This window comes from Durio zibethinus, unplaced genomic scaffold (genome assembly GCF_047325235.1).
Source record: "Durio zibethinus cultivar Kanyao isolate XHJ-2024 unplaced genomic scaffold, ASM4732523v1 HiC_scaffold_1, whole genome shotgun sequence".
Classification (NCBI taxonomy): Eukaryota; Viridiplantae; Streptophyta; class Magnoliopsida; order Malvales; family Malvaceae; genus Durio; species Durio zibethinus.
In genome coordinates this window covers 1,701,497-1,715,775 of record NW_028323042.1, presented here as the reverse complement: position 1 = coordinate 1,715,775, position 14,279 = coordinate 1,701,497, and the positions used below count along the sequence as shown (strand labels likewise).

General features: G+C 34.6%; 1 protein-coding gene across 1 annotated transcript; it reads left to right on the top strand.

Moving 5' to 3' along the window:
* Window positions 1–4,872: 4,872 nt before the first annotated feature.
* LOC149506227 (cytochrome b6) lies at window positions 4,873–8,191 on the top strand. The gene is made up of 2 exons (XM_089757898.1): window positions 4,873–5,273; window positions 6,098–8,191. Exons 1-2 carry the CDS (start codon window positions 5,268–5,270, stop codon window positions 6,737–6,739), a joined length of 648 nt encoding a protein of 215 aa, XP_089614024.1. The 5' UTR covers window positions 4,873–5,267; the 3' UTR covers window positions 6,740–8,191.
* Window positions 8,192–14,279: the final 6,088 nt, after the last annotated feature.

Sequence of the window (14,279 nt, the reverse complement as noted above, 5' to 3'; positions counted from 1 at the left end):
TATGATGTCTTCTTGCATTTTCATTACTTCGTCTGTTTCCATGACCCAGTCTTTGAAGCCATCATCCTTAAGCATACTAATAGGTTGATGGATCATTACCCTGATGATATAACATACTTCTAACTCACATAATGAGGCGAGAAGAATAGCTATAGAATTGAACAACCGTACAGGCATTTTTTGCGCATTGCATACGGCTTTACAATTGCATACGGCTTTACAATGGAATTCTCTTTTTTCTTTCATCGAAAAAAAGAGAAAATATAGAGTCTATTAGACCCAGATTAATAAATAATCCAATTACCATCCTTCTTTTTCTTTTTTTTTCGGAAAAGTTTAAAAATACTATGATGGCTCCGTTGCTTTATATATTTATTTCGTCTGTGATTCAGCAATCCCAAAGTTTCTTTTTTTTTTTGAAAAAAAAAAAAGAAAGAAAAAAAATAGTCTTTTTTTTTTTCGTACTCTTTCATAACATAAATATTGTTAATAGCCTCTGGTAGGAAAAGAAAAAAAGTTTGTGACGCCTGAGATGGGCCCACGATAGCTAAGATCAAATTGGAAATGCCCCTTCTCTCATACTACTCTTTCGATACATAATCTAATATTTTTTTTTGAAAAAAAAAAAAAGAAATAAAAAAAAAATTTCATATCGAATTCAAAGTGCCATGCTATTATTACTTACTAATTCATATTTCATATGGCGAAGGCATAGTCTTCTTTTTTCTTTCCATCAATAATAAAAAAAAAAAACTCATTGGCGCCGAGCGTGAGGGAATGCTCTGCGTTTGGTAATTTCTCCTCCGACCAAGAGAAAAGCTGCGATTGAAGCGGTCAATCCCATGGCTAGTGTATGCACATCTGGTTCCACTGCTTGCATAGTATCAAAAAGAGATAATCCAGATACTATCCCTCCGCCAGGAGAGTTTATAAAAAAAAACAGGTCTCGGCTATTACTCTCTATACTGAGATAGATCATAATACCCGCAAGTTGATTCGAGGTCTGGATATCAAGCTCTTTGCCCAAAAAAAGCAATCTTTCTCGATAAATTCGGTTGATTAGGATAAAATTGTATCCCTTAGTAGCCGTACAGGCACCTTTTGATGCATACGGTTCAACAAAAATTGCGAAAAAAAATCAATGTGTAGATTCCAGCCATCCTTTGTTTTTTCTAGTCGGACCTTTCTAACTTCTAATTTCTAATGAAGGGGCTTTTTCTTACATTTTTTAAATAAAATGAAATTTAAAATTAAATTAAAGAAAGATGAGTTTTGGCCCGTTTTCCTATAATATAGAAAAAATTCGCTAAACTTATTGCACAAACTTTTCATTGATCCATTTTTTTTTCATTGCGATTCAATCCAAATCACGATGTCATTTTCTTGTTCCTGAATGGGGTTCGTCAATTTTTTATTCAATTTTTTTAGGTTTATGCTCTACTCCGAGTAAAGATCTGCCCGATTTTTATTTGCACATATAGGACAAATGACCCAATACCACGTCTTTTTGCTATGATTTCATTTCCTTTTTTTATTTTAATTTAATTCCTTTTTCTTTCATGTTTTTCGCCAAATATTCAACGTATTTCCCATATTATTCGATTGATTAACAGTTTGAAATCGCTCTTATTTATAATTAAAAAAAAAAAGAAAAATTATGATTATGATATAGGTGGTAATCATAAATATATTACCAATTGGGTTTTTTCTAAACGGAGCCTGGATACTTCATTTTATCAGTCCAACCAAGCCAACCATAAATCATTCTAATTGAAAATATTAATCTGGATACACCCCCATGAAATGGATCTCTAATTGCACTTCATTACACTTCCCGCTACAAATTTTTGATAATTCAATCAATCTTTTTGGGGCGAAACAGGGGATATCTCGATCGGGCGAGAGAACGGGGGAATCCCATATGACCCAATATATTTGACAAGTCGCACTATATGTCAACCCAGCTTGCATCGTTATCTCCCGGAACTTGAAAAGGAACTTTTGGAATACCAACAGGCATAAAGTAAAAAGAATGTAAAATTATATTTCGCTTTGATTGTGGAAGCGTAATACGTAATGTAATACGTAATAATGGTCTTATCTTAATAATATGTAATATTATATTTCACTTTGATTGTGGAAGCGTAATACGTAATGTAATACGTAATAATGGTCTTATCTTAATAATATGTAATATTATAATATGTAATATTATATTTCACTTTGATTGTGGAAGCGTAATACGTAATGTAATACGTAATAATGGTCTTATCTTAATAATATGTAATATTATAATATGTAATATTATATTTCACTTTGATTGTGGAAGCGTAATACGTAATGTAATACGTAATAATGGTCTTATCTTAATAATATGTAATAATGGTCTTAATAATATGGGCCTTTATCATATTTTATACATAGATAGACTAAGGCCATAAAATAAAGAAAGGCGGAATGAATGAAAGAGAATTCTTACGAATAGGTCCTTTGAATGATGAACAAATAGGGATGCATTCATTCATAAAAAATAGGATCAACCCCCATTGCGTATTGATACTTATCGAGTATAGAATAGATCTGCTTCTCTTTTTTCTTCTGAGCCGAATTCTTCCCTTATTACTAATGGAATAGAACAAACATTAATCCTTTCTCCGAAAGAATCCACCGAAAAGGGGAGGTATTCCAATGCAATAAAGTTACATAGTGTCTATTTTTCGTTGATTTGATAAAGGGGTATTTCCATGGGTTTGCCTTGGTATCGTGTTCATACTGTCGTATTGAATGATCCCGGTCGCTTGCTTTCTGTTCATATAATGCATACAGCTCTGGTTGCTGGTTGGGCCGGTTCAATGGCTCTATATGAATTAGCTGTTTTTGATCCCTCCGATCCCGTTCTTGATCCAATGTGGAGACAAGGTATGTTCGTTATACCCTTCATGACTCGTTTAGGAATAACCAATTCATGGGGCGGTTGGAGTATTACGGGGCGGACTATAACAAATCCGGGTATTTGGAGTTACGAAGGTGTGGCCGGAGCACATATTGTGTTTTCTGGCTTGTGCTTCTTGGCAGCTATCTGGCATTGGGTATATTGGGATCTAGAAATTTTTTGTGATGAGCGCACAGGAAAACCCTCTTTGGATTTGCCCAAGATTTTTGGAATTCATTTATTTCTCTCAGGAGTGGCTTGCTTTGGCTTTGGCGCATTTCATGTAACAGGATTGTATGGTCCTGGAATATGGGTGTCCGACCCTTATGGACTAACCGGAAAGGTACAACCTGTAAATCCAGCGTGGGGCGTGGAAGGTTTTGATCCTTTTGTTCCGGGAGGAATAGCCTCTCATCATATTGCAGCAGGGACATTGGGCATATTAGCGGGCTTATTCCATCTTAGTGTCCGTCCGCCCCAACGTTTATACAAAGGATTACGTATGGGAAATATTGAAACCGTCCTTTCCAGTAGTATAGCTGCTGTCTTTTTTGCAGCTTTTGTTGTTACTGGAACTATGTGGTATGGTTCAGCAACTACCCCCATCGAATTATTTGGTCCTACTCGTTATCAATGGGATCAAGGATACTTCCAGCAAGAAATATATCGAAGGGTTAGTGCTGGGTTAGCCGAAAATCAAAGTTTATCAGAAGCTTGGTCTAAAATTCCTGAAAAATTAGCTTTTTATGATTACATTGGCAATAATCCGGCAAAAGGAGGATTATTCAGAGCGGGTTCAATGGACAACGGGGATGGAATAGCCGTTGGGTGGTTAGGACACCCTATCTTTAGAGATAAAGAAGGGCGTGAACTTTTTGTACGTCGTATGCCTACTTTTTTTGAAACATTTCCGGTTGTTTTGGTAGACGGAGACGGAATTGTTAGAGCGGATGTTCCTTTTAGAAGGGCAGAATCGAAGTATAGTGTCGAACAAGTAGGTGTAACTGTTGAGTTCTATGGTGGCGAACTCAATGGAGTGAGTTATAGTGATCCTGCTACTGTGAAAAAATATGCTAGACGTGCTCAATTGGGTGAAATTTTTGAATTAGATCGTGCTACTTTGAAATCCGATGGTGTTTTTCGTAGCAGTCCAAGGGGTTGGTTTACTTTTGGGCATGCTTCGTTTGCTTTGCTTTTCTTCTTCGGACACATTTGGCATGGTGCTAGAACCCTGTTCAGAGATGTTTTTGCCGGTATTGATCCAGATTTGGATGCTCAAGTGGAATTTGGAGCATTCCAAAAACTTGGAGATCCAACTACAAGAAGACAAGTAGTCTGATGCAAGATTGCTTTGTTATTTTTCGCTTCTATTTTCTGTTTGTGATTTGACATAGGCTGCTGTAAAAATCTTGATTAAAATCGCTGCCTTTTCTTTGATTCTTGTTCTTTCGTTATTTTATTCGGGAGATGATTCTAAATAAATAGGTACGGAAGCTATAATTGTAAACCACGATCGAATTTATGGAAGCATTGGTTTATACATTCCTCTTAGTATCTACTCTAGGGATAATTTTTTTCGCTATCTTTTTTCGAGAACCGCCTAAAGTTCCAACTAAAAAAATGAAATGATTTTTCATTATCTCAATTGAAGTAATGAGCCTCCCAATATTATATTGGGAGGCTCATTACTTCAATTAGTCCCCGTGTTCCTCGAATGGATCCCTTAATTGTTGAGAGGGTTGCCCAAAGGCAGTATATAAGGCGTACCCAGTAAAACTTACAAGTAAACCAGATATAGAGATGGCGACTAAAGTTGCTGTTTCCATTATTATATAATTATATAAATAATATATATAAATATAAATATAAATAATATAAATATAAATATAATTTCAAGATCACAATGGATCTATGATAAGATCGTTTATTTACAGCGGAATGATATACAAAGTCAACAGATCTCACTGAATACAAAATAAGATTTATGGCTACACAAACCGTTGAGGGTAGTTCTAGATCTGGTCCAAGACGAACTGTTGTAGGGGATTTTTTGAAACCATTGAATTCGGAATATGGTAAAGTAGCTCCTGGATGGGGAACGACTCCTTTGATGGGTGTCGCAATGGCTTTATTTTCGATATTCTTATCTATTATTTTGGAGATTTATAATTCTTCCGTTTTACTGGATGGAATTTCGCTGAATTAGATTCACAAGAACCACGAAGCCTCGCTTTTCAATACAAAAAGTGAAACTTTTAGTTCTCGGATTTTTTTTAGCCCATTCTATTTTGGTAGTTCGACCGCGAAATTTTTTTTGTTTCTGTATTTCCGGAATATGAGTGTGTGACTTGTTATAATTGATCCTATTGATAGTACAGAAAATGGGTCTGTCCTCTTGATCGAGATAGTTTTATCCCGTCGGATAGCCATTCTAGTATCTGGAGCACGGAATATATGAAATGGATCACGAAGTATTCGAACTATGATTCATACTTAATATTCAAACCTCGCGGCCGGACTCAAAAAAAAAAAAAATTTTCAAAGAAAGAGGTTTTTTATTTATAAATCGAGAAATTTTTTCTTCTTTCAAACTCTCATTTAGTTTATGCTTATTTTGATCAAAGGACAAACCTTTCTTTTCTTTGTATTTTTATTTATTATATCTATTCTATTCATTGAATAAGTGATGATCCAATAATTCTTACTCAAAGAATCTTTGGACTTAGTTTGAAGGTTTTATTGAATCATCGCGGTTCTGGTATGAATCTGAAGTTTCAATTGATTCATAGGGTCTTAACAAGAGAATTCCTATTAAAAATAAAGAAAACAAGAATAAAGCCACATTCCATATAAATAACAAATCAAAGCAAAGAAAAAGAAAAGAAATAAGTAGGTAAATAGAAGATTCAAGAGGCCTGATCAACATAAAGACGAATGCGCCGACTTGATTTTTTGGCATTATAATTACAACTACAAAAAAGAGCTTTCGGATTTTTACTCTTTTGTGTCTTCAGATAAAATTGAATGAAAAGATTAAGAAGTTTCAAACTTTCTATTCCATATCCGTTTCAGCTATTATTTGGGTGTTTTTGTTTGAGCTGTACGAGATGAAATTCTCATATACGGTTCTCAGGGGGGGAGTCCTCTTGGTTTACCTATCTCAATAAAGTCTATGATTGGTTCGAAGAACGCCTCGAGATTCAGGCGATTGCAGATGATATAACTAGTAAATATGTTCCTCCTCATGTTAACATATTTTATTGTCTAGGAGGAATTACGCTTACTTGTTTTTTGGTACAAGTAGCTACAGGATTTGCTATGACTTTTTACTATCGTCCAACCGTTACTGAGGCTTTTACTTCTGTTCAATACATAATGACTGAAGCTAACTTTGGTTGGTTAATCCGATCAGTTCATCGATGGTCGGCAAGTATGATGGTCTTAATGATGATCCTGCACGTATTTCGTGTCTATCTCACTGGTGGTTTTAAAAAACCTCGCGAATTGACTTGGGTTACAGGCGTGGTTCTGGCTGTGTTGACTGCATCTTTTGGTGTAACAGGTTATTCCTTACCTTGGGACCAAATTGGTTATTGGGCAGTCAAAATCGTAACAGGCGTTCCGGAAGCTATTCCGGTAATAGGATCGCCTTTGGTAGAGTTATTGCGTGGAAGTGCTAGTGTGGGACAATCCACTTTGACCCGTTTTTATAGTTTACACACTTTTGTATTACCCCTTCTTACTGCTGTATTTATGTTAATGCATTTCCTAATGATACGTAAGCAAGGCATTTCTGGTCCTTTATAGAGAATATAGACCATAGCTATATTGTAACCAATCATTTATCTTATTACTTGCCAATCATTTATCTTATTACTTGGGGGAGGAACAATAGTATTTCATTGCTACAAATATGGATTGTTGAAAAAAAAAAAAAAATAAGACATGTATTTGGATATTTCCTTTCAACTCCACAATATTCTATTATTTATTTGATATGACATGAATAGTTGAAGGGAATTCCCCGAAGAGAAAATGGATTATGGGAGTGTGTGACTTGAACTATTGATTGGGCCATGCAGAAATATGCCTTTATCTGCTACATTGGAATTCACAACCAAATGTGTCTTTGTTCCAACCACCGTGTAAGCCCCATACAAAGGATAGGCTGGTTCGCTTGAAGAGAATCTTTTCTATGATCAGACCTGACGATGTCGTGTATGAACAGGGCTCCGTAAGATCCAGTAGAATAAGTGATTTGGCATAATGCAAATTAGATTTTATTTATTTATTTTTATTTTTTTTTTACTTTCTTATCTTAATAGTATGAAAATACATTCATTTCTTCTGCATCGACCCGATTTATTATTATTATACTATCGGAGTGAAACAAGGGATCTAAAGAAGAGCAAAGGCTAGACTATATTAGTAACAAGTAAATCCTTTGTATGTAAAAAATCTCGATATATTTTTGGGATAAAGGTGAATCGCAAGGCCTAAGACGACCCAGAAAGCACTTGATCACGATCAACTTTGTACGCCTACTTGGGTATTGAGCATTTACCTGTAAAAATGGCATTCCTTGGAATGTATAGTTGCAACTTCGTAAAATGGAATCAGGTAACTTTTTTCTTACATATGAAATCATTCATATATGTGTGGATAACATATAGATTCATTTTATATGTATCCGTTTGTATCCATTTGATTCGATTGATTTTTGCTTGAGCCGGATGATGAAAAATTATCATGTCCGGTTCCTTCGGGGGATGGATCTAGAAAAATTCACCTATCCTAATAACAAAAAAACCTGACTTGAACGATCCTGTATTAAGAGCTAAATTAGCTAAAGGTATGGGTCATAATTATTATGGGGAACCCGCATGGCCCAATGATCTTTTATATATTTTTCCAGTAGTAATTCTCGGTACTATTGCTTGTAACGTAGGCTTAGCGGTTCTAGAACCTTCAATGATTGGTGAACCCGCGGATCCATTTGCAACTCCTTTGGAAATATTACCTGAATGGTATTTCTTTCCTGTATTTCAAATACTTCGTACAGTACCTAACAAGTTATTGGGTGTTCTTTTAATGGTTTCAGTACCTGCGGGATTATTAACAGTACCTTTTTTGGAAAATGTTAATAAATTCCAAAATCCATTTCGTCGTCCAGTAGCGACAACCGTTTTTTTGATTGGTACTGCGGTGGCCCTTTGGTTGGGTATTGGAGCAACATTACCGATTGATAAATCCCTAACTTTAGGTCTTTTTTAAATTGAATCAATTTTAAAATAAAATATCATGATGTGCGTATCTAGGGAGTAGTCACTTCAAAGTCAAAGTGAATTCTCCCTAGATACATTTATTCAATTCTGGTCCCAATATATGGATTGTGCTGAAGGTTCAAAATCCATTTTCGTTTTTTTTTTTTTTTTTCTAATTTTCTAAAGTAAAAAAAAAAAAAAATGAAATAAATCCTAAATCCAATGGATTTAAAATTTTGGTAAATCAATTTCGCAATGCTTTTCTACTTCTTTTCTAGAATGCCCAATATTTGTTTTACATCTTCTATGCGAAAGTGTTCAATTTTCATAAGGTCTTCTTGACTGTTATTCAAAAGGTCCAATAATGTATGTATATTGGACTTTTTGAGACAATTATAGATCCTGGGAGGCAATTCTGATTGGTCAATAAAAATATATTTCAATGCTATTTCTTTTTTCTTTTTTCTTAGTTTAGCTAATCTATCATGAAAAGGAAAAAAAGGTAAAGTAACGTTGTGTTGATTGTTTTCTAAATGTAAGTTTTCTTCTTCCGCATCTAGAAAGGGAATAAATAAATCAATCAAATTCCGAGAGGCTTCATGAAGTGCTTCTTTAGGAGTTAAACTTCCATTTGTCCATATTTCTAGAAAAAGTATCTCCTGTTTTTCATTATCATTCCCATAACAATGAATACTATGATTCGCATTTCGAACAGGCATGAATACAGCATCTATAGGATAACTTCCGTCGTGAAAGTTCTTTGGCGTTTTTATACCGTATCCTCTATTTCTCTCGATTTGTAATCCAATACACAAATCAATTGGTTCGGTTAGGCTAGCTATATGCTGTGTATTATCAACGATTTCCACAGAAGGCGGTAAGATGATGTCTTGAGCAGTTACATATCCGGGACCCTTGGCACAAATAAAGGCGTTACGAGTTCCATACAAATTACTTCTCAATACAATTGCTTTTAAATTCATTAAAATTTCATGTACTGATTCTTGAATACCTACTATGGTAGAATATTCGTGTGGTATTTTCTCAGATTTTGCACGTGTAATACATGTTCCTTCTATTTCTCCAAGCAAAGCTCTTCGCATCGCAATGCCTATTGTGTCGGCTTGGCCTTTCATAAGTGGAGACAGAATAAAGCGTCCATAATAAAGACGCTTACTATCTGTTCTTGATTCAACACACTTCCACTGCAGTGTCCGAGTAGAGACTTTTACTTTCTCTCGAACCATAGTAATATTATTTTATTTGATCAGATCATTGAATCATTTATTTCTCTTGAAATCTCTTTAGTGTTTATTTCTACACACGTTTTTTTTTAGGAGGTCTACAGCCATTATGTGGCATAGGGGTTACATCCCGTACGAAACTTAATAGTATACCACTTCTACGAATAGCTCGTAATGCTCCATCTCTTCCGAGACCAGGACCTTTTATCAGAACTTCCACTCGTCGCATACCTTGGTCTACTACTGCTCGAATAGCATTTCTCGCTGCGGTTTGAGCAGCAAAAGGAGTCCCTCTTCTTGGACCCTTGAATCCACAAGTACCGGCGGAGGAAGAAGAAATTACCTGACCCCGTACATCTGTAATAGTAACAATGGTATTGTTGAAACTTGCTTGAACATGAATAACTCCTTTTGGTATTCTACGTGCACTTTTCCGTGCACTACTGCGCCCATTCCTACGTGAACCAACTTTTGGTATAGGTTTTGCCATATTTTATCATTTCATAAGGATAAGTCAGAGATATATGGATATATCCATTTCATGTCAAAACAGATCTTCTATTTTTATTTGTTCATCGCTTTCTTTAAGATTAGTTTCTTTTCTTTAACTTTAAGGAGTTCTTTTTAGAATAGAAAGATTATCCTTGTCTCTGTTTATGTCTCGGGTTGGAACAAATTACGACAATTCGTCCCCCTCCTACGGATTAGTCGACATTTTTCACAAATTTTACGAACGGAAGCCCTTATTTTCATAGTTGTTATTCCTTAAATTTTTCCGAATCTACTTATTGGAAGAAAATAAGTTTCTTGAAATTTTTGAACCTTGAATTGGATCCCCCTGAAAGGAATCTTGAAGTTGAAAAAACTACCTAATCGTTCGAATCCTTGTTGCGGAGTCTATAAATTATACGCCCCCTGGTTGAATCATAAGCACTTACTTCACTTTTGTTGACTCTATCCCACGGTGGTATACGTATAAAACTCGATCGGACCCTTCCTGAAACATAACCTAGAATCAGATCTTCATTATCTAAAGGAATCTGGAGTGGACGTGATTCACTAATTAAACCTCCATGAATCCATTTTTGTTCTTTTATTCCAGGTAAAACTTCCTTGACGTATCAACTACTGTAGGGCAGGAGGAGTTCTATTAGACAACCCGTGCTTTTTTTTTTCACAAATGGAAAGTTTCGGATTCGGATACAATTCGGATGTTAGACAGATTACCATATATAACACAAAATTTCTCCGCCGATTCCTTCTAGTCGAGCCTCCCGGTCTGTCATTATACCCCGAGAAGTAGAAAGAATTACAATCCCCATCCCGCCTAAAATTCTAGGAATTTGTTGATAGTTAGAATAGATTCGTAGACCGGGTCGACTGATCCGTCGTAAATTTAAAATAGTTCTATATGGTCCTTTCCTATTCCTTCTATGCCGTAGGGTTAAAACCAAAAAATATTTGTTTCTTTCCCGATGTTTCCTTATGTTATCGATAAAACCTTCTCGTAAAAGTATTTTAACAATGTTTTCAGTGATGTTAGTAGATCCTATTCGAATCGTTCCTTTTCTATTCATGTCAGCATTTCGTATAGAAGTTATTATGTCAGCAATAGTGTCCTTACCCATGGTAAACTAAAATTATTGTTGCTCCCGAATTTTGATATAACCAACATGTTCTTTTTTTTTTTTTACTTAGTAAAGGTATATACGTGAGACACAATCTACTAATTAATCTATGTCATTTAAATACTCTAATTTAAATACTATAACTATATTGAATTGAGGTCTCGTCTTATAATACCTCAGGAGCTAATGAAACTATTTTAGTGAAATTTAACTGTCTCAATTCCCCGGCGATCGCACCAAAAATTCGAGTTCCTTTTGGATTTCCTTTTTGATCAATGACAACTGCAGCATTGTCATCATATCGTATTATCATACCGTTGTCGCGTTTGAGTTCTTTACAAGTACGTACAATTACAGCTCTGATCACTTCTGATCTTTCTAGAGGTGCCTTTGGTACTGCTTTCTTGATCACAGCAACAATAACGTCACCAATATGAGCATATCGGCGATTACTAGCTCCTATGACTCGAATACACATTAATTCTCGGGCCCCGCTGTTATCTGCTACATTCAAATGGGTCTGAGGTTGAATCATTTTTTTTAATCTCTTCTTTCAATGGAACAAAGGACGAAGAAAAAAAGAAATATTGTTTGTCAAAAAAAAAAAAAAAAGGAAACCCGCAATTGTTTTTTTTATTCCCAAGACTTCTTTCCTTTGGTTCTATATTCCTATCCTGAAATAATGAATTGAGTTTTTATAGGCATTTTGGACGCCGCTATTGAAATAGCCTTTCTTGCTATATTTTCGGCTACTCCGCTCATTTCATAAAGTATTCTGCCCGGTTTAACGACAGCTACCCAATACTCGGGAGATCCTTTCCCCGAACCCATACGTGTTTCTGTAGATCTTACCGTAACTGGTTTGTCTGGAAATATACGTACCCATATTTTTCCACCACGGCGTACATTTCGTGTCATTGCGCGGCGCCCCGCTTCTATTTGTCTAGATGTAATCCAAGCGGGTTCAAGTGCTTGAAGAGCATATCTACCGAAACAAATGCGATTACCTCGATAAGATATTCCTTTCATTCTTCCTCTATGTTGGTTACGAAATCTGGTTCTTTTTGGGTTATAGTTGATGGTTGTTTATTAATTCCATCTCTACTACAGAACTGGACATGAGAGTTTCTTCTCATCCAGCTCCTCGCGAAAAAAATGACTAAAAAATATTTTATTTTATTCTTAAGATATATAGGTAGTTACTGAATAATAGATTGAATCCTGGGATTCTTTGCTTTGAGATTTTATCTGATCTATTTGAGATTTTATCTGATCTATTATAAATTTGTATATCTTGTTTGGATATATATTGGATATATATATAAGTAATTAAACATGGATTCTATTTATAGATAATGTCTTATCTTGTTTTTGTTATAATGTTATAACGAATCTTTATTTTGTTTTGTCTTTTTTTATCATATTCATCTCGGATCGACAAAAATTTAACAATCAAATAAAATGAAAATAAAATTTTTAAAATGAAAATAAAAAAAAAAAATGAAAATAAAATTTTTAAAATGAAAATAAAATTTTCGCGGGCGAATATTTACTCTTTCAATATCTATTTCAGTTGTCGGGTTAACTCATGACCTCTCAGAATCAGAACAGAATAAAAAGAAATGAAGTGGTCTCTGGTTTGTTCCGCCATCCTACCCGATAAATCATTAGGATTCGTTTTCAATAGAATCCTCTGCATTCACGGGTTCCGTCGTCCCCATCGCTTCTCGATTAATGCTTAGGTCTGAATTCTCCAATGGAGCCTTAATTTAATATTTAATAAAAATTTAATATTTAATAAAAATAAAAATTTAATATTTAATAAATAATATTTAATAAAAAAATTTGTTAATTTGTTCTTTAGTCAACCTTCTCAGTCTTTATTGACTTAAGGCTCTTGATTTTTTCTTCGATGAACAGATATTCATCTAATTATTGATGAATCTCTATTGATGCTCTATTACATTGCTCTTTATGAGATGCTTCGTAGACCTTACATATTGGAATCATATATCATTTCATTTCTATTTCTTTTTCTCTCTTTCTCTCATCCTTCTATTTATCCACATACTTTTTTATTTTGCTTCACAATTTAGATATATTCATAATCAGATTGGTTTTTTTTTACTTAACTTAATGCAAAAAAAAAGATTTCAGTTGCTATAATGATATGACCAATATAGCATATCTTGACTGATTCTTTGGATCCAGATAATCCGAAGCGATGAGTTGGTTATTAGTGCTATAGTTATTAACTTATACTGTGGTTCGCCCATTTTTTTTTTGAATCCTAAGCCTAAAAACCCAACGAGTCGCACACTAAGCATAGCAATTATATCAAATGATCAATCAAATTTTTATTTAACCTTATAGAATATAGAATTTAGAACTGCTCATTTTTTTATTGAACATAAAAAAATGAAAGAATTTGTCATTTTTTGTTCTATCGCAGAATAGAACGTAAAGACAAGTAGAGTCTTATTCTTATTATTCTTCATCTATAAATATCTATAAATATCCAAATTTTGATTCCTAATACCCCATAGATAGTTCGAACTCTATAGGAGCAATACTCAATTTTCGCTCCAATCGTTTGTAGAGGAACCCTACCTTCCCGGATCCATTCGACAACGCGCAATTTCTTTTCCGTCGATACGCCCTGCAATTTGTATTTGAATTCCTTTTGTATCTGCTTGCTCAGTTAATTCAATAGCCTTTTTCATTGCTTTTCGAAATGAAACTCGATTCTTTAATTGTCCGGCTATAAATTCGGCAAGAATATTAGGGTGCCCGTAAGGATTTGCAATTCTTGTAATAGCAATCTTGAGTTTTCGGTTCATACAATTAAGTTCTTTTTGCACATTCATCTGTAGTTCTTTGAGTTTTCGCGGCCTATCTTCAATTAATAATTTAGGAAATCCCATATAGATTATGACCCGAATTAGATCAATTCCTTTTTGAATCTCTATACGTGCAATTCCCCTCGACACCGGAAGATATTCTCATATTTTTTTGTACATAATTCTTGATATAGTCTCTTATTTTTTTATCTTCTTGTAGACCCTCGGAATAATTTTTAGGTTGTGCAAACCAAAGAGAATGATGACTTTGGGTTGTACCAAGTCTGAAACCAAGTGGATTTATTTTTTGTCCCATAATCCTCCACTGCTATATGTACTATATGTATTAGGATATGTCATATTTGTGTTCT